The 24,802-nt window shown below is 40.9% G+C and overlaps 1 protein-coding gene across 9 annotated transcripts in view; it reads left to right on the forward strand.

Moving 5' to 3' along the window:
• SHANK2 (SH3 and multiple ankyrin repeat domains 2) overlaps window positions 1-24,802 on the forward strand; it is a 277,448-nt gene that overhangs the window by 161,630 nt on the left and 91,016 nt on the right. For 8 of the 9 annotated variants that reach the window (XM_074543726.1, XM_074543727.1, XM_074543728.1 and 5 more), the window contains 2 exons: window positions 3,127-3,209; window positions 4,858-4,982. In XM_074543726.1, coding sequence (XP_074399827.1) covers window positions 3,127-3,209; window positions 4,858-4,982 — 208 coding nt within the window. Of the gene's footprint in view, window positions 1-2,735; window positions 3,210-4,857; window positions 4,983-24,802 lie in introns of those variants that run through there. The other variant, XM_074543731.1, reaches the window with a different exon arrangement.

The following is a 24,802-nucleotide window of genomic DNA, read 5'->3' on the forward strand; positions in this document are numbered from 1 at the left end:
TGCATTTTACTGAAAGAGCCTGGGAAGAAATTCCTCTTCTTGCTTGAGCTCAGGCCTCTGAGCAGCTCCTAATGTAATGCCACCTTCATTTGTCACTGGTTGCTGTACCCTGTGTTCTGCTGCTGAGTATTTACAACACCTCCAGGATCAAAGAGATGCTGCCAAGAAGGCTCATGGGGAGAAATTTTGACCTAGTTTTACATTTGGCACCACTTTTCCTGCCAGGAGCAGGTGGACTGTGAGCAGACCTTCAGTGGAGAGTCCACCCTGGCTGGCACAGAGAGCCCTGGTGTGGCAAAGCCAGCAAAAAGCAGCACTGCAAAGAGTCAGGGGTTAAACCCTGCCCCTCTTCTGCTTCCTTTTCTTGGGAATGCAAATTTCCTGGGAGAAAGGGTGTGCAGGTTGTAAATTCAGTTCATTTTTTTGTGTTCTTGTTTGTCTTCCCCCTTTTTCCTGCTGCTGGTTCTTTGCTCTGCAGCACTGAGGTGTGTGGGGAGAATCAATTTGCTTTCTGTGGTTCTTGAATAAGTTTAAGCTACTCAAGCCATAGAGTTTTTGCAGGTTCCCTGCTTCTAGGGAGTGTAAATGAGAAGAAATTCTACACATCTGATTTTTTTCAAGCCTATCCTTTTACTTTCCAGGCTGTGATGCTGTTCTCTTTATGACTGCAACTGTATATTAGAAAGTTGTATTTGTCAAATAATAGAGATCAGTTTGTGTGTTTTCTCACCAAAAACCATGTTGTGCTTCTCCCTCCCTTCCCTCTCACCTCCCCCTTGCATGTAATTTTGTAAAATGTTGGCAATTTTGCATCCCCACTTTGAGTGCATGAACTGAAGTATAAAACTGGGTAGTTTATGGAATGGATGCGCTGTACATGAGAAGAAAATCAGGTGGTTTTTGTACCTTAAAGGTATCTGTACATTAGGATGAAGTGAGCCTGACTTGACAATGCCCATCCATTTCATTAGCTGGCTCTGGAAGGACCCTGGATGCCTATTTTTTTTTTTTTTTTTTTTTGGGATGTAGGCCAGCAGAATTGATCCTGAGTTTGCTGAGCTGATAAACTTCTGAATTCTGTATGGAAATGAACTGACACAAGGGTGGGATTTAGGGAGGGCACACAAGGGGGTTCTTTGAATCAAACTCTTGCTATAATTAGCATCTCAGAAGTTGCCTTCTAAGCTCTATTATGCTATTGATTAATTACAAGGAAACTTGAAGGGAATGGGTTTTATTAATTTGACCAAGTATTAAAAAAGTAACACTGTTGACTCTTCAGTGGATAAGTACAGGGACCCACCTTGAGAATGTGATGGTGAAATGAGGGAAATCAGCCAATGCACTGGCAGGAGCAGCCAGTTTCTAGAACATCAGGATGTTGATGGAGAGCTTCAGTGGGCTCTGAGAGCTGCATATTCCATCCCATCCTGATATCCCTGGGCAGGGTGTTGGGCTTTCTCAAGAAGCAGAAGTTTTTTAACTGTAAGAACAGGACATGTCCAAAAGACACAGTAAATTACAATGAGATGAGAATACAAAAGCTGTGGGTGCTGATGGAAACCATCCCTTGCCCACAAAGTCACCACTGTGGCAGCTTGAGTTCATGTGTAGTGTTAAACACTCTGCAGTTTGGAAGGCAACCTTACATCATTGCTTCAGCAGCCATGGGAAGTTTCATCCTGCAGAGTTGGAAAGACATCAAAAGGATGGTCTGTGATGCATGAAAAATCTGGAGTTTGGAGGCTGTCCATTGGTGTCCTGATATCATCATCCCTCTCTTTTGTTCAGAGCTTTAAATAAAAAGGTCACAACAATTTCTCTTTATTTAGTTTCCTCCTCCCCCTGGGGATTATTAATGGCCCTGAGGCAGATCCATTCTCTCCTTGCATTTACTGCTCTGGGGACTGGATTCTGTACCAGACCAGTGGGAACAGAAGTTGGCTAGTAAAAAAATTAAGGAAAGCAAACTTGCTCTTACTCCTTTCTATCTGAACTAGTTCTGTAGGTATTTTAAAGCAGCATAGTTTGCAGTGCTGACAATTCATGAAGTTAACCCCTGCAACTCATGCTGTACAATTCTACCTAAAAGAGCATTGATTTTTTTTCCTTTTTTTTCTTTTTTGCTTTGAGCTTATTTTTAGTAACTACATGTTTAATGAAAGATATTGAACACCTTAAGGCTTTTACGGATCCTTCCCTGTATCTGAAAGGTCCCATTTTAATGTGCGTTTTATGCATTTTCTTCATCTGCCTTCTACTTTTATCTTAGCCAATGACAGTGAGATTCCTAAGGCTACTTTCTCTTTAAGGGAATACTGCTTACATAAATAGCCCTTTATACCATCTCCTTGTTTTATAATATTAATTGTTTATCAGGAGACAGGAAATATTCCTTAGAAAATGTGTTTTCCTGCTTGTGCATGCCTTGTTACTATTTCAATTATGCAGATTCTTGATGCTGTGGAAATTTGTGCTTGATGACGCCAAGGCAGCTGCACGTTGTTAGCATTGTAGGCTGTCAGATGATCATGTGGGATTCTTGCAGCATGCAACATTCAATAGGATTGAAAAAGGGCTTTTGATGCAAGGCATAGCTTTCAGAATATATTTGTGCCTTTTAGTTAGCTAATAGAAAATCATAATTTATTATCTTTAAATTTAAAATGCTGCCTCATTTTTCTTCTGGTTGGTTTCATTTTGGCTTCACTAGAAGATGCATCTGGTACATCCACGATTGAGGAGTTTATTAATGATACTGTCGTTCAGTTCACTTACTTTTTTTCCTTTTAGAGTCCTAGCTAGCCCACAGATTACATGATCACATGTTCATCCAGTCATTCATATAGAACACAAACCACCATGCATGATTTCTTCTTCTTTCTTTTTCCTCTCTGCCTTTTTTATTCATTTTAAGTTGCTTTGTCATGTTCTCTTTTACCATCCAGCTTAGTCTTTGTCTTCCCCTCGCTGCTATTTGTTCTATATTTTCCCATGCTTGGTTACTGCAATATTATTTGATTAACGGGCTGTGATGATGATGAACCTGCACACTGGAGGAGCAGCTACTACAGTGGTGATGAAGGGATGTAATAATGGTCGCTATCCTCGGAATTCTCTCTACAGTGACTGCATAATAGAAGAAAAGGCAGTGGTCCTGCAGAAAAAAGACAATGAAGGATTTGGATTTGTGCTCAGAGGGGCAAAAGGTATGTGCTTCTGTGTGTGTGTGAGTGTGTGTGTGTGATGTGCAGTGGCATGAAGAAATTTATACATCTCAGAATATAAGCAGGAATTATTCTTGGTGCACTTGGTTGCTAGACAACAGGATTCTCTGTATGCTATACTACTCCGATGGATTTCGGTGCCTTCTCTCTGAAGCAGTTTGCATTTTTACATGGGAGAAGCACTGCATAATCGTTTTGGGGGGAGAAAGTTTTGCCTGTATTTTTCTCATGCTGGTGGATGTAGTATTTTGCCATTAATCTGTTCTGCTGTGCAGTTTACTTAACTGTGGGGAAACCTGCTTTCCTCATAAAAACTGCTGCTTTATTTCAAACACCAGCCTGATTGAATAGGGCTGTGAATAGCAATAGACAAGAGAGGCATGTTTTGTTTAAAATAGGTGTGGATCTTCTGCAAGGTGACATTGGTGCAGTTTTAGTATGAAAACATGATCTTTTTTTATATCTTGAGAAGCTGCACGTATGTTGCATGGCCTGTAGTGTGCTCATTTTTAAAGCTGTTCATATGTTAAGCTGCACGGCACTTCTCTGTAGGCTAAAATCCATCACAGTGGCATTTGTGCCAGTTTAAAAAGGCATTCTATTTAATGCTTTGCTTTTTAACTTGCAGTGCAGTTTGCTCCCTTTGTATTTTAAAAAAGAATATATGTATGTGATGGTATGTCCCATCTCTTGCTCCCCCTCATTTCACATGGGTTCTCCCTTGCCTTGCTTGAGCATGAAAATTATTCCATGTCTTCATTCTTGGGACATGGCTTTTGCTTTCCCTGTTCCCCACCCCTAAACTTAGACCGGTGCCACTGTGGATTTGCAGGGCTGGGAAAGCTTTGCCAGTTTTTTAGCCAAATGAAATGTCTGGAGTTGAAGCAGGGAAGCCCAAGGCACTGCCTTATCTCTGAGTGTTGGTGTGGGTTATCAGTGCTTTGAGCAGGGCTCACTCCCTCTGGCTGAGCCAGTGGTTTCCCCCAGATTTTCTCTGTAGCAGCGGGGGCAGCTCAGGTGAAAGACCCAAGGACTTTTCTGCCTGTGTGTGTACGTGACACAGAGGGGCAGGCAGGGCTGTCACAGGGTCAGCTGTGCCTCCTCTCCTAAAAAGTGGTCTCTTCTTTGTTATACACATCTAAATTTTGGAGGGGGAGAAAAAAAAACAAATCTGGTTGATTTTTTTTTTTTTTTTTTCATGCTTTGCCACCCATCCCATCCCCCTAGTTTGGCCAGATGCTCTCTCCTGGCTCCAGCACATAATTCATTTTGAGGTGGATGTTGCCAGCGTTACAGCATTCTGCCAGGCACACAAAGGGGTTACTTGAGCCAATACTGAATATCCTGGAATATCAGAACCCAGCTATTGCCTCGTGCAACTTGATTTGGTTTGTGCAAAGGAAAGGAGCAGGTATTTCCCCCTCTGGAAGGAAGACCTGTGGATTGCTATTCCAGGGGGTTGCACTCTGTCCCCAGCATCCTGATCTCCCGTGAGGCACATCCCTCTCACTTCCAGCACCCACCATTTTTTAACCCTAAATTGGAATGGCCAATGATAAGGCCTGTAGTCAAGTGGTATTTGCAAGCACTCCATAACTTTCTTTTTTTAATGTGGTATTTATTTTTAAAGCTGACACACCAATTGAAGAATTCACCCCAACTCCAGCCTTTCCTGCTTTGCAGTACTTGGAATCTGTGGATGAAGGGGGAGTAGCATGGCAAGCTGGCCTGAGAACTGGAGACTTTTTGATCGAGGTAGGAGATCCTGAAATTTGATTCTCAGTGCTCTGTTGGGGAAAGAGTGATGTTCCTGGTGGAGAATTGACTCTGGAAAAAGTGTGGGATGCCTCTGAGCAGCAAGTTCTGTGGGCTAACACCAGTGATGTGCTTCACTTGATCCATTTAAAACTTCATGCAGCGTTCAGGAAAGCAGTGACAGAGAACAATGGTCAGGTTGACTGGGAATTTTCTGGTTGCTCTTTTTGTCCTTTGGGAATACACTCTCAGAGATATCTGGGAGGTTCTACTCTTCTTCCAGTTATTGAAATTTAGATGAATTTCAGTATTTACTGTGGGCTATCAGCTGTGGTTTCTTCTAAATATTTTTGGGGGAGTAACCAAAATTAATGACTTTCTATGCAACTATTTCTGCTCTCAGAAATATCCATGGTCCAGTGGCCTTTAGTAACCATGAAGAATAAAGCAAATTACTTTGGCTTGAAATTGAATTTTTCCAACGCTACACGGAAATACAAAAAAAATTGCAATGAATGTTATTGCAGTATAAATTACTTTATAAAAAGGGTATATTTAAATTGCTCATTCGTGCCAAAAATATCTTCATGTTTTATATTTTGGAGGATTTTTGGTTGGCGTTTTAGGTTTTGTTTAAAAAGTTGGTTCACCTTTTGAGTGTTGCTGACCAGTTTACAGCAAAATCATGATTTGGGATTTTTCTTCCTCTTCCCCCCACAACCTCTTCATGACCAACAAAGGGATGCTGTGCTTCTGTGAAATTGGGTACTGAAAATAGGTCTTTTGGGATGGATTGGTCAAACCCTGTCTGCGAGATCTATTGATTTTACATTATTTGATGTCTTGTTCTTCAGGCCCATGTATGGTTTGGTAAAATACTTCTGGTGTTACAATGTTTATTTCTGCAGAGCTGGCTTTTGCATGCAGGAGAGGGTACAACACGCAGCTTTTTTTGGAGCGTGCCTTGAACTCCCATGGTGATTGAATTTAAATAGTTGCACCACTTCCTCACGCTGTAGCCGTGAAAGAACAGGCTTTGCAGGCTTCTAAAGTAAATAGATATGCATTTTTATCTCTGTCTTCAAGCACATTTCCCTTGCTGTTTGTTTACTTAAGGAGAAGCGTTCAGCGTTAGAGACCAGCTTACAAATAGAACTGCTGCGATCCCTGGGCAGGGATCTTGCCAAAGCTTTCCCTGTCCCTCTTAGGTGGGGTTTGAAACAAGGATGTGTTTTTAGAGGTGGGTTTCTTGTTGGGCTTTTAATCGAAGGGAATCATGAAGAGTCTGTAATGGCAGATTGCACAGATAGAATTGATGGTGAACAATGTGCAATTTAATTCGTTATGGAATGACAAATATGCTCATGGATTTTTTAAAGATCTCTGAAGGGGTGGAAGAAGGCTGGGTAGCTGATTCTGCACAAAGCTTTACTGTTTTTCTGGCAAATGAGAGAAGAATTATAATTAATTGTCTAGACAATTTACTCCTAGCTTTAGCTTAGAAGAGCAGCTAAACATGCACATACAGTGCTGAATCAGGAGGACGTTAATCCATACTCCAGCATATTTGTAATTAATTCTGAAAGAAGCCATTATTACATGCAAATCAAATCCATTTCTGTGTAATTTATGTTCATCGGGGTTATTCCGTTCTGAATTTTGCAACTTAATTAAGAGGTTGTGATAATCCTGAGAAATGACAACTTGGCTGTTGCAGGACACTTTTCTTTTGGAGAAAGGCAGGATTTTTTTCTGCTTTATGGCCAACATGCAGTGTACAGCACTGGCTGGATGGAGAAAGCCATCTTTAGAGGTATTTACAGTGATGCAAAAGACTGTTGAAATAGAAGTCCACCTGCACTTCCAGGAATGCCAAGCTACTTTGTCTTTTGTGTTGAACTAAAAGATTTAAATTTACACACCAGCAAGTGGTTATATGCCCTGGTGTAGTCAGCCTGCCTTGCTGCTAAATGATTTCTCCCATGACTCTGAAGTTTATGCTGCTGTGTGTAAGTGCCACCTCCACCATTTGTAAGTAATATCAGGCATTTATCATAAATGTCACATGAATAATAAAAGAGTTAATGTGCAACCAGGATCCTAATTAGTGCTATTTTTAACACTCGTGGCAGGCGCTGGGTGTTGCGGAGGGGAGAGCTCAGTTTGGCAGGGGGCAAAATGAGAGGCAGAGCAGATGCTTCATTCTTGCTTCAGGAGGTTTGGTGGTTCAGGGTCATGGAGGTGAGGGGAACCTCACTATGGAAAGACAGGTTTGACAGGGAGATAGATCCTTTGCAGAACACGAGGGCAGGAGGACAGGCCATCATTTCTTTGTGTGCAGTTATGGTCTGGAATCTTCTGGAGGAGGGAAAACTTCAGTATCAGCTATGAGGCTCTATTATAATTCATGTTTGGGGTTGATGTATGTGGAGCAGAACAAATAAAAGATTGATACAAAAAAGCAAGAAAAGGTTCTGTTTTGCTCCAGCAGATAAATGGAGTAGGGATTACCTGGAACAGCTGGCATTGTATCATATGGCTGAGTTTTTATCAAATGTGCAGCTCCTGATTTGTCCAACCTGTACAACTAATTTTAACATGAGACTTCAGAGATGAACATTACACTTGCCCTTGGAAACAGTGCTCACAGAGTCTCCATGGAAATTTCTGACAGTGTGTGGTTTGTCTCCTCCTTGCTTCAAACCCAGCCGTGGTTTTTGTGATAAAAATTGTAAAGTGTGTAGTGGCTTTCCTGGATAGAGCACAGGGCAAATGTACTGGAAAAGTGCAGGAGTAGTTTTAGAGCTGAAGGAGTGAGGTAGAGGCAGCTGTCAATAGATCGGAATTTTCATAAGAAATTTAAGAGATGCCAATACAATGTGATTTTTTTTCCCTTAGCTTTGATGAACAGTTAGAAAACAGGGATGGTGATGATTTGGTTGTTATAGCTGGCATTTTACAGCTTGCTCTATGTGTTATTTTTCACTATTTTTGTTGATGTTTTCTTGAATCTTGATATCAGCCTGATTAAAAATATAGATAAAAGTAAAGCAACATATTAGGCCAAGTGCTAAATACTGCAGTCTCCATTAGAAAGGGGTTTAAAAATTACAACCATTCCTTTGTAGGTCATTAATAACTCATCAGTGACTGGATTTCTAGACTATAACTGTTCAAGTTTGGAAAAACTCAGTGAATTCTGCCTTGAGACATGACTTAAGGTGGGGTTGTGTTGGAGATTTGCTTTGGTGACATAAACAAGTCTAACCATTTTTGGGTAAAGAAACCCATTAGACAGGAAGGCCTGTTTTACCTCAGAATAGAGTTTAGTGGAGGGTTTTAGTGTGGTAGGATATAGAATGTCTTTTAAAATTAACCCCCAGTGGATTACTAACTCTTTGTTCTTGTTGTCCCCATGAGTGTGCAGCTGTTCTGCAGGTGTTGCCTGATGTGGCTCGTGGGGATTTTCCCTGTCACACAAACAATAATGTTACACTATCAATACTCAGAAAGCCAAGTTAATTCTGCAATATTTTACCAGAACAATGCATTTGTTCTCTAAATGAGGCATTGCAGTTTGCATTATTGTGCCATAAAATCTCTTATTTTTCTAGAGAAATTGAAATGTTATTGTCTTTGGAATAGCATAGCTGCTTATTTACATTCCAGTTAATATGTAAACTAGATAAACCTGGTGAATTATTCATTTAAAAAATAAAAACAAAAGGGCAAAATTCAAGCTTTAATTTGAGGCTGAAAAGCAGAGATGGTATATGAAGAAATGTCATCGTTTTGCTGCAGAACTGGTACCTGTGCTAAAACATGCAAAATATCTGTAGTATAACTGCCTGCATTTCTTCATCCTCAAAAGCTTGTACTATTTACTAGTGCAAACTTTTCTTTAACTGGTTTTGGGTAGACAAAAATTTATTACAGCATTTTATCATTGTATTAAAGATATCTGTCCTCTGACTGCATGTAAGAAGCAGCAATAGACATTTAAAAAATCTGAAATATTAAAAAAAAAAAAAAACCTTCATACACAAATGAAGCCTTTTTAGGAATAGGTTACTGAGTTTATTCCAGTAAGCACTTTATGCAAACTTGAAAACAGCTGTAGGAAGCAAACTTTGGACTTTATTGTTGTAGCTTAAACTCTAGTAATTATTAATATTTTTAGCAATGTTATGCCTTGCATTGGTATTCAGTGGTGGGGTGAATTAGTGGTTTTACAAAGCCAGCTATTACTGATTCCAATCCTTTTAACAAGAGAGAAACCTTCCCATCCTTTGATAATCTTCATTAATTACCCTCTGGGTGTGTTTTCTCTTATTTCTAGTGTGAACTCTGCTTGCTTCTACCACCAGACAGAAATCTAATTTTTTTTTTTTTCCTCATGGGCAGACTCGTGAGAACCATAATACTTTTTTCTCTCTTGGAAATAAGTGGAGGCTTTGCTAATGGCTCTGTAAGAACCAGGATTCCCACGTTGCAGCTGAAAGTTTGCTCCTCTCCTCCCAGCACTATGGACACCAGCTCCATGCAGTGCCTAATAAGAGCGCTGTGTGTAGGAGGAAGAAAGCAAAGCCAACGTTCTCAGTACATTTCTGGGGGCTGGATTTTAGCTCTCACTCCTAGGCCTTTCTGGGGGACCAGCAGAGGCAGGTCCACATAGGTTCAGTGTCCTGCAGGAGGATTTTTTTGTTGCCAGCTTGGCTGCTGCTCCTGCCCAGCCAGGGAGCGTCCTGTTTGGCAGGAGAACAGCCAGGCTGGGAGCTGCTCTGTTCCTAGACAGCACCTACTCTGGGCTTGGATCAACTCTACAAACCTCTTTTTAATGATGAGGGGCTTGCCAAAGCTGCAGCAGCACTGCAGTGTTGGAGCTCCTGGAGAGGGAGTTCCTGGCCAGGGCAGGGGCCTGGAACTGGATGGGCTTTTGTTCCTTCCAACAAAAACCATTCTGGGATTCTTTAGGTACGTGCATAGCACCAGGCTGGGTGCCACTGTTTTTAAATGGCACACAGTTTTATTCACAGTTTTATTTAACCAACCATTAGAGGAAAAATCTGATTTCTGTTAACCAGTTACTCATCATCCTCTTGGTGACTTCTGTAAATTATGTCTCGTAAGCACTAGGAAGCCCCTGACACTGCCTGAAATGCAAGCTCTCAGACTCAAAAAAAACTTTCTTCCTGTTTTGCTTTTGGAATTCTCCTAGCTACAGAAGTCCTGGAGGATTGGGACAATGGGCTCTTGGAAAAAGAGCAGCTGTGGTACAAGTGCGGAACAGCCTGGTGTATGTGTGCAGCGTCTGACTGGGGGAATTAATTTTTTCACTTAATGGAGAAGTGTTTTACTTTCTCTCCACTTAAATTCGGTAACTGAGGGTTTGGGTTTGCTTGTTTTTTTTCTTAATTTGTTTTTAGTGGATGGTGGCACCGTCATGACACTGTCGTGCCCTCAGAGTGCTTTGGATGTGCACAAACCCACTGTACATAGCTGTTTCTGATTGCTATTTTCTGTTTTTCCCATGTATCCTCTAACCCATAGAAAGTGATCAGTGTGCTCATTAAAAAGAGGAACAAATCTTGGTTAGTTTTTAAAATACATTATTAAGACTGTTTTCTTTTTGATCTAGATGGAAATGGGCAGACAAAAATAATTTGGTTCTTAAAGGATCTCGGTTATTCACACACAAGCAATATGCTTAAAAATAAGAACAGAGAGCAGATAAAAATGAAAGCCCTTTGCTTTCCAGACTGTGAGCAGAACTAAGAAGCATTTTCCTTTAGCCTTGACTCTCCATGAGGTGTATACTGGGCTTCTGGTTCCCCAAAATTCAACAAATAGCTCTTTGAAACTCAGAACTCATTTTTATGCTTCTTAGAGAGGAGGATTTGCTAGGAATTGTGATGATAACAGCAGCAACGTGCCGAACTAACTCTGTGTCCATTCAGTTCTCCATTTTCAGTTTTAAGGCATTTTGGCCTGGATGCTGCAGTATTTTAGCAGAATTTCCTAACATTCCTATCCTGAGGGATTCTGCCAAAGCTCGTGGGACTGCATGTGGAGTGTGGAGATATCCACAGGGAGCTTTCTGACTCCTAGTGAATAAGAAAACCACTGTTTCCCCAAATTCCTACTACAAAATCCTCTAAAAATAGCAAATTTGTATAAAGTTAAGCTGCTTAGTATAAATAGCCAGTTCTTGGCAACCTAGAAGCCATCCAGTGGCATCCAGCCACCTTGGCCATCCTGTGATTCACATAAAACTCAGCTCTGGATGGTCTTCACTTGTGCAGAAATCTGTCCAGCCTCTCTTCAAATAGCACAGGAATAATGCATCTCTTCCATTTCCAGCTCTCAGGTGTTGGGGTTAAGTATTAAAACTAACACCAAATAAATAAATGCCATTTTTGTGGTGTGGTTGGGCAATTACCACAAGACATTCTATTAAAATTAATTTCCCTGAAGGCCGTTAGCTTTTTTTAGTCTCTGGATACTATGGAAACCTGGTTGCTGGATTGGAGCTATATGAAAAACACTACTTGTGCCTGGTATTTAAGGGGAGAAAATACCATTTCTTTTAATTGCAGGATGATGCTATAAACCTGCAAAACTGCAGGTGAGGGAAAGCAGATGAATTGCTTCAAATGGTGGAGAATGAAGTGGCAAACTCCTATTGCTTAGGACAGAACTAATCTAAAAATCTGGAATTTTTACTTCTTTATTTTCTTTGTTTTTCCTTTTTCTGGGGGAGGTGCATGCATCTTACAAGCAGGAGAAATACTATCACGTGTGTGTGTCATGGTTTCTTCCTTTGTTTATGGACAGCTATCTTTTTCCTGTTCTGAGGCTGCAAATCAATTTGGCTGACACTGAAATGCTCAGTTCACCTGCTGGTTGTGTTTCACGAGCCACAAGTCTGTGCAGAGGTTAAAAGGAAGAGTAGGAACATCTGATCATCATAGGCTTCATAAGCAGTAACCTTCCCTATCCCAAAAATTCAAGTTTTCTGAAAAAATAGCTTCACTCATGGACCCCTACTAGGAAAATATATCTTTGCTATTATCTCCAAATCAGAAAAAGCAAATGAGAACTCTGTAGGTGGACATGTACTGTATTTATGTAAGGGTTTTTGGTTGGATTTCCTCAGTGTCATCCCCTTTTAACCTTTACTGTGGAATGAAGTTCCTAAACTGTTCTTGAGATTTCAGAGAGGTTAAATAAATCCCCAGTGTTGGTACACACAGCAGGCTCCCCACGGCTTCTGTGTGGGTGCTAAGAACTGCAGAAACACTTGATTTGAAGACATTCTGAACTTTTGGGTCTGATCTAGCAGAAGCTCTGCATTCCTTTGATTAAAATTCCTTTTATATCCAATCTCTAGCATGTGTCCTCTACAGAAGACTGGGTTCAGATTTAATCCATTAATTGCTTTTTAAAAAAGGCAGGAGAAGGCTTCCTTCCCCATTGCTGTTCTCCTGCTAAGATGGCTAATGGTAAATACATGGGGATATTCAGTGTTGGAGTTATCCCCATAAAGGGTGGCCATCCCACTCAGAGCTGCTGTGCTCCTCTGAAATTACTGTGCCGCTCTGCAGGACACCAGTAAGGGAGAAGGTGGCTTTCCAAGGAATCCCTGCCTAGTTTTTTTTCTCTTCCTTCAAAGCATTTCCCATGCCTTGTGACTGTATGGCTCAGCAAATTCATCTAATAAGCAAATTGAAATGTACTTTAAAATCAATCAGATTAGAAAGAACATTTTACATCCTATTGTGCCACCGATAGGAATCTTCAGAGACTCTTGTATACAACAATGAAGAATAATAATCATTTATCATTACCTCATTTTTGCCTCATATATTCTGGCAGCTGTCTGGGGAGGTGGATTTCTTGTTCTCATCTTGTGGTAGAAAGTTTTCACTTGTTTGAAAAACATGATTTTTCTATGGTCAAAATAGGCTCTCCTGTGTTGTCTTCATGGCCAAGTGGTGACGCCTGTGTTTTAGGTTCTGGATGTGGCTGCACTTGAAGCTCTCTGAGAACTTTGCTGATCAGAGCACTGGAAATTGTCCTAGCAAATGCATGGATGTTTCTCAAGAATGAGTGTGTAGGATGATAGGATAAGAGTACATAGCCAAGTGTTCCTTTATTTGTTGCTGAAGAGAAAATTTGAAAGCATAGAAGTTCATAAAAAGTAATGGAAGGGTTTATTCACAGCCTTTTACAAAGAGGGTTGGTTCTGGACAAATATCATACAGAAATCTACAGAGCAGATACAAAAGTCTTGTGTTGATTATGTTGTATTTTATTTGAAAAAAATACAAGCAGCAAAATCCAAGAATCCTTTTTTATTTCACCACATCAATCTCCCTGGTATTTTTGCTGCAATTCCTTCTTCCAGAACTGTTCTCAAAACAACTGCTATTGTTTTTAATGGACTCGACCCGTGACTTTTCAGCACCAGATAGATTTGTGAGAAGCCATGGTCATTGCTGACAGGCTTGTGAGTTGTTAACTGCATCTGGTGTATTTATTTACACTGGGGATGATTATGGCTCACTTCAACTCCTAAATTAAAGAGGAAATTGTTTTTAAATGACCAGCAAAACATCCATTGTAATAATTTTGTGGAAGTTTCTTGGGTTTTTTGTACCAAAATACACCTTATTGACTGTGCCTATTTTGGAGCTGGCTTGTACAAAACCAGATAGATTGGGAATGAAATTGAAGATGGGTTTTGTCTGGGAGTAGCTCTTTTGTTCCCATAATTCCCTGTGCAATTTTAGAATAGTTTGGAGATATTTAATAAAAATCATGTGCACACCAAAAAAGTGGTGGTTCTTCCGAGCTGGAAATGATGGAGGCAGCTGTTATCCAAGACTCAAAGACTAGGAATATTCATCTCCAGCTCTCCTTTTCCTGCAATTTTTTTTCCTGTTTCTTTGTATCCCAAGCAAACCTCTGCAGAAGTGCTGTTCAGAACTTTGGTCCTTTTGCTCCTTTCTCATGGTATGGCCCCAAACCTGGGTGCCTGAACTCATTCCTATTTGGTCTCCCCAGGGGATTGATCAAGGTGGTTTTCTCTGGATGGTTCTTGCTCCATGTGTAAAGGTGTGAAAGCTTCAGGCCTGGGACTTGGTGTTTCTCTTTGGCAGCTCTGACAATAAAGAAACTTGCTTGTGCCTTGAATCATAGCAAATAATGCCAAATTGGGCAGCTGCTGCCATATGAAGGCTATGACTGCCACTGCCCCTTCCCCCAAGGGACAGGACAAGAGAGAATAGGCCTCAAGCTGGACCAGGGCAGGTTTAGATTGGATATGAGGCAAAATATCTCCCCAGAAAGAAGGGCCTGGAACAGGGCAGTGGTGGAGCCACCATTGCTGGAGGGATTTAAAAGCTGTGTGGAGGTGGCACTTGGGACATGGGTCAGTGGTGGCCTTGGCAGTGCCATGTTAGTGGTTGGACTCAGTGATCTTTGAGGGTTTTCCCAACCTAAATAAATCTCTGGCTCTATTCTTGCAAAGAAGTTGGGATAACTTGCAGGGGTTTAGGATTCTGTGAGGCAGTTCCAGCTTTCTGCAGTTGCCTTATCCAAGTGCTCATGTTTCAGCTGCCTCACTGGAACTGGAAAAGCTGGATTCAGAACATTCCCATGGTGGGTGAATCTTCCTTCCAGTTGTGGCTGGATCCTCTCTGAACTACTCAAATGCTCCTAAAGCAGCTACACTAAATCTTGTCATTCAGGCACTGACTTTTTCTTGTCCTTTTCCAAGGCAGATTGAAATGAAGGTTTGATTCACTTTGGGTAGATTAGGATCTTTTAATGTTAATATTAACTGTTGCTAGAATAGGAAGATTGTTTGGGTAGGTTTTTCCATTTCTGAAGGGATTATGTAATGGGTAAATTCCTGTCTTTAACCTTAGAAAACAAGGGAGGGTTTTGAACATAAAAATGGAACTGGTACGATATTTGACACTGTTGTAAAAGTCACCAAGAATAGGTTTTCCACTCAGGAATATTGCCACCTTCCTGACATTACAGAGGAATTTTTAATGAGTGAAATTCCTCCTCCATTTGCATACTCTAACCCATATCTAATTGCTGGATTACTATTGAAGCTTCAGCTTGACTCTCTGAATATTAAAAAACATTTGATATATTAAGCAGTTTTATATTTTCTGTTTTGCTGCTTTTAACGTACAAATGAATTTCATTAATCCAATTTACATATTTCTAAAGACCTTTTGATGTAGTAAGATGTAAAAGTTGTTTAATTTTTATTTTTTTTAGTGACAATCTTATATGCAAAACTGCTGCTGCCAGGCAATTATCCACCCAGATAGTTTTAACACAGTTACTCATAATCAGCACAGATCAGTGACATGACAGCAGTTATTGGGAGATGTATGACCTGTTCTAAGCTTTAACTTTCAAATTGGCATGAACGTGCAAATTCACATTTAGAAAACTTTTTCTTACTTATTTGTCTTCATGGGAGAATATCAGGGGTTTGTTGTTTTTTGCTTTTGGTCTTTTTTTGGCTTTGTTTTTTTCCCTTCTAATATCTCAATTTTATCATATTCTATAGACAAGGAACATTTTTCTTCCCGTTTTGGATTTTGGTTTCCAGTCCATGGGGATCTGAGTAAAGAAATGCTGTCTTCAATAAAATATGCCATGTTTGCACAGCAATTTCTTTATTGTTCTGCAGTAGTGTCTTTGGGAGAAGTGTCTCTTTTGAATTATTATTTTAATTAGTTTTGATTCACGTTGGTTCCTGTTCTCCCTTGCACACAGAAATCTCTCAGCACAGTTTACTCTGAAAACTGCCCTGTTACAGTGACAGACATTAAAAACTCACTTGGTCTGTAGTTGTGGGAAGGTTCCTGCCCATCTGGTCCTTCATGTACTAAATATAAAATGAGATCTTTGGTCTGCGGACTTGAGAATTTGCTTAATGGTGAGTTTGGAGTGATGTGTGCAAGCTTAGGCTCAATAACCCATTCCCAAAGGATGCTCCTGCTCCCTGCGAGCCCTGTCTGCTTCTAGCACAAGAAGGGGTTGATTTTATTTGATGCTTTCAGTATAGAAAATCTGTATTTACAAGATTTTGTAAGATCCAGTCTTGCTGCCCTCTGCTCATCTTTTGATAAGTTCAGCTTTGAGTGTTTCATTCTCATTTGGAGTAAGAACCTCCAAGTAGTGGATGAGCTGCTATCAAACAGGCAGAGAGACCAAAAATAGATGAAATGTAATCCCAGCATGCTTCTCTTCATTTGTCAATCTTCTTGCTAATGAGGAAAAATAAATCAGGAAGGAAAACTCTTACAAATGTAATCTCAAAAGTTGAAAGAGGTGGGGAGAAAACAAGAAAATGGGGAAAAAAGTGATTACAAATTGTGTTTTTTTCTATCAGCCTACTGAGACATTTTGATCCAATGATTTAACAGACTGAGATGTTTTGTGATGCAGAATAAAGATTTAAGATATCAGTCTGAGGATCAACTTTGTATTTGCAAGTTAACAACACCTTTGCTGAATGGCTCTCTTGGGATTTTAGGATATATTAGGAGTGGTTGAAGGAAGAAGCTTAGACTTAGACTTGGAATTAGAGAACCTCATTTAAAATGTGATGTTTACTAAACTTCCTGTGCCAGGTAGAAAATGTGTGGCAACTTATTTCCAGAAGGAATAAAGACTCAGAGCTAAGCAAATCAAAATAGTGATTTTCTTTTTCCTTCAGGAATTTTGTAGAAATTATTTGTGTGAAGGACTTCAGGTCACAGCTGGGCACAAAACAAGGGCCTGGTTGTCCCAGGATAGAGACACAAATGCTCAGAGGACACTGTGGGCAAGAATATAAGTTGGGCTGGATAAATCCAGTCCATGTGTTTCCACATAAATACCAGTAGGAGGGCAATGGCAGTACATGTTTTGAAAAATTGAACGTTTGAAAATTGTCAGATTTATGGCTTTGTATCAAGGCACTGAATCACTCAGAGATTATCAACAGTAAAAAATGGGAGTTAGGCTGGTAACATATTGTTTATATGTGGGGAAAAAGCATAAATCCAGCATTTTCCAACATCCGGGAAGCCTGGCCAATCTTTTAAAAATTATTTTGGTTACTTAAATACCTCACTTTTGGAGGAATTCTTTAAAAGGTGAACCCATTGATTGTATTTGTAACATTCTCAGTTCTCCATGCCTTGTCATCCTGATGTTAGTGCCAGATGTCTCCTCGGATTCCTCTGTCAGGGACTGCAGATAACCCCATGGTTCAAGCAGAGATGTCCAAATACTGCATCTCACGTCGATCCCAAAATAAACTTCAGAACCCAGCAACACTGAGAGAGCTGTAACAGAACAATGCCAGTCCAACTCCCTGAAGGGCTGTCACGTTTTCCAGGCATTCCTGGGGCTGTGTGGTCTGGAGAGATCCCTTTTCTCTGAGATCCCTCGTGGCAGTGGGAGCCTGAGCTGGCTGGAGCTGCCTCAGCCACCATATGTATCCATCTCTTCAGGCTGTTCATGTTTTGTGGCAGCTTTGGCAGCCTGCTGGGATTTTTCTGAGTAATGCAAGTGGTGAGGAATGATAATAATAATACTGTTAACCCTTTGATTTCTCAGCCAGCCAGGAGGGTGATTTTGGGGAGCAGAGCCTCCCCTACCCCCCTTTTCCCTGTGCCCCTCTGAAAATGCACCAAGGAATACGTGTTAGGAAGCCTAAATAGAGACAGGGATATGAATAAGCTTTCTAAGGAGGTGAGAATATAAAAAAGGAAAATGATATGATTCTCCCTCTGACAATTTTTTTCCAGCAGTTAGAAAAATACAGAGAGTGATTCGTTGTTTTCCCCTGTTCCCCTTCACTCCCAAGGTCAGATAAGAATGGCAACCGTGGTGGTTAATGCTGACAACCTTTCTCCATCCTTGTCTGGCTCCTACAAGGGAGAGATTTGCAGTGGCAATATAATACAGTACTGTGAGCTTTTTTTTCCTTGGCTGAGGCAAAAACCTTCCCAACTTCTGCAGGGAGTGATTTCCAGAGGACTCTAATCCTGCCCCAGGGGCTGGGAACAGCTGGGTTATGGTAACATTATTAAAATATTGACAGCACATCACTGCTGTGGGGAGAGGACTGATTGTATTTGGATAAAGGTGGGGCAGAGGAAGGATGAATAAACACTTCTAATGCAGGGAAATGAACAAAAAAGGAGAAGCACATGGGATTGAATTTCCAGGGAAATGGACAGAAGACCACAGATGCTGAGTATGAGAATCTTCATCAGATTGCTGGTCTAGTAGAAGGTGTCCCTGGTCTAGTGAAAGTGTCTCCCTCATGGCAGGGGTGTTGAAACTAAATGACCTTTAAGATCCCTTCCATCCCAAACCATTCCATGATTCTTTGAGATCTCTACATAGGTGCAGACAATTTTGCCCAATATCCTTTGGCTGGAAGGTGCAGGTTTTTTTCTGGGAAATGCAGATTTTAGGCTGACTGTGCTCGGTGTGCAGGGAATGGAAGGTCCCTGCTGTTGCTGTGCTGCCCTGGGCTGTTGAGGATCAGCCCCCCCAGCCCTTCCCATCCTCGGGCGGCTTAATGAGCTTCCCTGGGCTTCCTGCCTGGCAGCAAACAATGCCACTTCACCAGCTCTCCACTCACCGCTAATTGAAGCAGCACAATTATCCAATCCTTGGCCTCGTTCCACCTCTGAAATAAAACAGCTGTGTTATAATGTTACCATCAAATTCTTTCTCTGTTATATGACCTAATAAATTAGCGGTTGGGAATCGCGCATTTGTGGCTCAGTTTGTCACTAAAATATCCTAATTCCATCAATGGCCTTTTGGATAAATTGCACTGGGTTTGCTTGGTCTGAAAAGAAATTTGGCTGCTCCAAGCCATCCATTCTAGGAGGATTGAATTGGTGGTCTCTGTGATGTGGAAAAGTAGCAAAAAAAAATAGAATATAATGAAATATTTCTTCAAAGAATTGGCTTCACAGAGAAGTGCTGCCTCATCAGTTTAGTCAGAGACACAGGTCAGCTCCTGAGAGCTCTCAAAATTGTCCTGGGTTGGTGTCCAAGGAGCTGTCTGGATACACTTTATGTGGATTGATGGCTCTGCAGAAAGCCTGACCCAGCATGTGGCAGGATAAACCTTGCTACAACAAGCTCAAGGATGAAAAATTTAACAATTCCAGAGCAATACCTGATTTGCAAAATTAAAGCAATCTTCTGAATTGAGCTAAACAGGATTTCTCTTTGGTTCTCCAAGTATTTTTATTTGCTCTGAGACTGGAAATTTAGCATCCTTCTACATAGCCTGCCTTAGACACCTTTTAAAACAAAAGATATGCAATTTTTTTTTTCCTTCCTTATTTTTTGTCTATTAGGAGTGCAGCCACCAAAAAGACAGTGCTGTTAAATGGCTTCTAAACAGTGTCACTAAAAATTAGGAAGCCTTAGTTTAAAACTGGAAATATGAACAAGGGAGCGAAGACTTGAACCCTGCAGAGTTAAAAGTCTGATGTATGGCTCACCAAAATAGATTTCAGGGAAGAAGTAGCCAAAGGCATAAAAATCTGATGATAGATCTTTTTCTTTCAAATGTGCCAGAAACAGGGAGGTCTGCCAGAGGTCAGCAGACCTGAAGGATGATGGACCTTTAAAAGGCAGCAGTGTTGAAAGGGAATGTTATTGATGGAAACCTCAGAGACTTCTTAGTCATAGTCCATCTGTGGAGGAGTTCGGGATATGGCTGCTTCCTCAGGACACTTATGGAAACAACCTGAGGACTGAGTTAGAAATGTTCCCACAGCTGGGGAGCTGGTGCTGGTGTCAGAAAGATTAGAATTGCGAAAAAAAGATTAAAAAACCCACCAGCCTTTAGGAGCCAAAATTTAGCATTATATGGTTCAGAGGCATGGCAGTGTTCAGTCGAAGGTTGGACTTGATGCTCTTGGAGGTCTTTCCCAACTTTAATGATTCCAGAATGGGAAATTCATGTTTTTGGAAGAAATTGATGGTTGTATGAGTAACTGCCTTGGCAGTCTCAGCTTTCATTTGGACATTGGGAAAGATGTGCTTGAAAACCAGCTTATTGTGTAGGAAGAGAAAAAGGACCTCTTGGGATAAGAAATAAAGGGTAGAGATAAATGGACTTATTTCAAAATACAGGCAAAAGCAGCGCAGTTTTTGAGGGCTATGCTCTGTGAGTTGTCCTGTTAAATTGGTACAACAGTGATCAGATATAAGATCTTGGGCATAATTCAAAACCAGTAAAGCATTTGGAGCTTAACTAGAAGAGCAGGAGATGCCAGTATTGAGCATGTCAAAGGAAGTGCACCTGGGGAGGAATCCCCCTGGGCACCAGGATGTGCTGGGGCTGACCAGCTGGAAAGCAGCTTTGCAGAGGACTCAGGGATCCTGGTATTTCTGCTTTCTGTTTGTTAAATGTATTTCTGCCTCTATTTCATGGTTCGCTTAAAATACATGCATGCAAAGTGCCAAAGATGTCAGAAATTTTAGTGAGGATAAGGTGCTAAGGGACAGGAAGGGTGGCAGTAAATTAAATTCTTCATGTTTCACATCAGGTAGCTCTGGCACAGGGTATAGATGCATATGCATAACAGGGAAATGTATTTCATATATCCTAATACTGAGCAAGAACAAAATGCAGCTACTAATTTGTAAAATATGCCTTTTATTTATTGAGCAAGTGTATGAAATATTTCCCTCGTCCTGTATAATGACAATCTCCATATTTTCTCGTGCAACTAGAAAAATACTGTGAGCAAAATTCAACGGAAATGATCACTGCAGTTTCAGAAGGTTTAATTGGGTATTAAATATGGATCACAAATGTATCAGTGAGGACAGAAACCTTCCTAAGTCATTCCCTCGAAAATCTCTGCACCTTCAAGAGCAAGGAGAGAGCTGTGAGCAGTCAGCAAGTAAAAGATCCCCCCTGACAGAGTATCACCAATCTGTGCCCGTGGTGCTGTTTTACAGCTCCAGTTGACTTGTAGCACAGCAACTGTCTCCAAGCAACTGGGAGGAATACCGGGATGTGCAGCCAGGATACGGAACCCGGCGGGGACAGGGGTGCTCAGGCAGCCCTGCATCCATTCCCACCCAGCCTCGGTCCCTGCCCCCCGCTGGAAAAGGCTCCAGCTGCCTTGGAGGTGGCCTTTGCCAGCAGGAAGCAGCAATCCCTGCGGGTGGGAGATGGGATTGGGGCCGCCGCTGCCCACGTCAGTCATTCTGCCAAAATTACTCTTCACGCATTCATCGACTCCGCTCCCCTGTCTGTGCCAGTGGGGCTTGGCAAAATGGTGTTTTTGCAGCCAATGACTCCAAACAAGCTCTCAAAACCAAAACAAAGTAGCTGTAGATTGAATCTAATTCCCTGCAATCAATATACAACAAAGAAGGAAAATTTATATGTTTAATATCATTTCTCCCCAGCTGCTTTATCAAATTGCAAAACTAGCAATATATGTAGGAAACATCTTCTTTTAAAAGGTAATAATGTATATTTGCAGTCCTTGTCCTTCTGAGAAAGCTCATCATTTTGTTATTTGCTAATGGAACATTTTGTATTATGTTCCATTTAGGACCCATTCCAATGGTTTAAAAGCTGCAGGAATGTAGCAATCCACTCTCCCCAGTTTAATTCCAGCAGAATATTTGGAATTCTTTGTGGAAAGGAATTGTAATCTATGAAATTCTTACTACAGAACCTAGTAACCTAAGAGGATTTTTTTTCTTTTTATGGTATAATTTGGGTAGTCATTTGTTTGACTGTTGATTTGGGGTATTATAATTTTGAAGAAGTGGTTTGAGATTAAAAGCTTGAGTCTTTTCTTAGGGGGCATAAAGAGCTATAAAGAAAGGAGAGGAAAGGAAAGGGAACAAATATGAGCTTGCTTTTTGGTTGTTAGTTTGCCACTGTTTCTTTTCCCTAGGCCTAAATTGTCAGGGTTGTGGATGATGCTGGGACATGCACTGTAAGGTTTGCCTTGTTTTTCCTCATTTATTCCCTTTTTTGCTTCCTAAATTCTAAAAAGTCTCCAGTGAATGAGTGGTGTTAGTGACCACACATTAATAGCAGATGACTCTACTCCCATTTTACAGACACTTTCTATACTGTCACTCATCAGAGCTGTTTAAACCAGAGGTACTGCTTTAGTGATCTGAATAACTCAACCCAACAAACTCACTGAAACATGTTTATATCACAGATTTAATTACCTTCTCCAGCTGGAATTTTCTAAAAGGAAGTAAAAGCTTCTGGCTAGGAGAATGTGGCAGATCATGCTGCAGAAACATCAATGTGCTGACAGCCCTTCATGAGTACTAGCTCCTGTGATTAGCCTCTTGCATACCATAATTCATATTATTATTCAGTATGAATGTATTATTATTATTATTATTGTTATTCTCCTTTTTTATTATTCTGTTCATTTTTTATTGCAATGTAAATGGCACACAGTCAGCATTTGGTGCATACCCAATACATTGGAACTATCCATGTTTTCAAGATGATCCCATCACATTTGAGGGGAAATGGCCTCAAACTATGCCAGGAGAAGTTTAGGTTGGATATTTGGAAAATTTTCTTCACTAAAGGATGGTCCAGCCCTGGTCCAGGCTGCCCAGGGCAGTGGTGGAGTCCCCATGCCTGGAGGGATTTAAAAGCTGTGTGGATGTGGCACCTGGGGACATGGGTTAGTGGTGGCCTTGTAGTGCTGGGGAATGGTTGGACTTGGTGATCTTTTTCCAACCTGGATGGTCCTATAATTCTATGAATATATATATACACACACACACACACATATATATATATTTTTTTTTCTTTACGCTTGACAAAGAGATTTGAACTGCATCCCACCCATTCCATGATTAGATCTTCATCTTGAGAATATGAGATAGAGATATATATATATTCTCTTTCTGTGAATACAGATGAATCTTTCTCCTTTTCTTCCTCTGGAATATTTTCTGTGTCCCCCAGGAAAAAAGGCACTTCATTCTCTCTAGCTCAGGTAGCAGCAGGAGAGGGAAAGCTGCTGGCTCCTGGGGTGCCCCAAGGCTTGCTGTGAGGGATGGGGGGAGCTCTGGGGCCCCTCCAGGGCTGGCACTGCAGGGAGCAGTGAGGAAACTCAAAGGTGCTCCTCTCCTGCCCTGGTGCTTCCTGCAGGGAAAGCTGGAGAAGGTGCTGCCAAGCTGGAGCCCCCTGCTCCACCCGCACACTGGGAATGAAGCTGTCCCCCAATGGATGAGTGTCCCTCCGCACCAGGCCTGGGGGGAGCTGGGCTTGCTCAGCCTGAGGAGGGGACAGCTCCAGGGAGCCCCTGCTGTGCCCTTCCAGTGCTTCACTGGAGCTGATGGAAAGGTGGGGACAGATTGCTTAGTGGGGGATGAGGGGGGATGGTTTTAAACTGAAAGAGGTTCAGTTCAGAGTAGATGTGACGGAGAAGGTTTTTGCTGGGAGGGTGGGGAGGCCCTGGAATGGATTTGCCAGAGGAGCTGGGGCTGCTCCATCCCTGGAAGTGTCCAAGGGCAGGTTGGATGGGGCTTGGAGCGCCCTGGGATAGTGGAAGGTGTCCCTGCCCATGGCAGGGGTGGAACTGGATGACCATTAAATCATCCTGTGATTCTCTGATTTCATTTTGGACTCTCAGCTTTCACCACCAGTTTCATAGCAAACAGTGATTTTTTCCACACACACCACTTGTTTTAGTGGTACATGATGTAGTCGAATTCTGATTATTTTACTGTTCTGTTGACTGAGTTTCTATTTATTCACATAAATTTCTCAGCTTTTCAGAGACAAACTCTTGATTTCCAGGTACTTTCTGAATGTCTCCTCCTTTAATTAGTCATCTATGAAATTAAATTTCACTATTCAAAAACACCCTCAAAAATTAATATCTTGAAAGGTAGGATTATCTGTATACCATCCATAATTATTTTCATGTGTTTTTTCACAAAACAGATCTAGGTTAATGTCAGGTTCAGCTTCCTGCTATAATTTAAATTTTCCTGGTGTGTTTTTTAAAGACTGCAACTGATAGACATCTTTTATTGAAAGAGCACCAATTTTGCAATTGAGTGAAATTGTGAAATGCAGAGCAAACTGTTATCACCGGGGTCACATTGGCTGTGAAGATACTATTTCTCACTGAAGACATTTAAAAAGTAATATTTTTTAGAAAATACTACTATAGTAAAAAATGTGTATAAAATTATTAAATTTAATTAATAAGTGATATCCTATCTCATAAAAGATAACTGCAAGACACCACTTGAGTTCAGTGGTTGGCAGGGATACTTTATCAGAAGTTTAAATATCTGCTAAAATCATATTTTATCAGGATTTTTAATGTTAAACAGCATTTGTTTTACAGTTTTAATGCAATTCACTGGTGGCACAGTGTGCACAGTGTTTGCCTCAGTGTTTTTCTCCCTCATAGATATTAGTGACTAGAAATAATCTAGAAACACTTGTACTGTGGCATTTGCTTTGACTACTCCATCTTTTCCCCACTTTTCAACACTCAGCTTTTTCTGTTTCAACATCAGAAATGCAGAAGGCAAAGTTGTCCCATTAATTCAATTAAGCTCCTTGCTGTTTGAACTTTATTGGCTTTATGTGACTCATTTTGGAGTTTATGTGCATGTGTAAGCTTTGTCTGCTTAGATCTTTTTAAAAGAAATAAAATTAGATGTATCTTGAACTTATAAGGCTTTTCTATTATGGTTTTCCATGTAAAAGGAACTGAAGAAGACAAAAAATGATT

The sequence above is a fragment of the Zonotrichia albicollis genome, chromosome 6, assembly GCF_047830755.1.
Source record: "Zonotrichia albicollis isolate bZonAlb1 chromosome 6, bZonAlb1.hap1, whole genome shotgun sequence".
Lineage (NCBI taxonomy): Eukaryota > Metazoa > Chordata > Aves > Passeriformes > Passerellidae > Zonotrichia > Zonotrichia albicollis.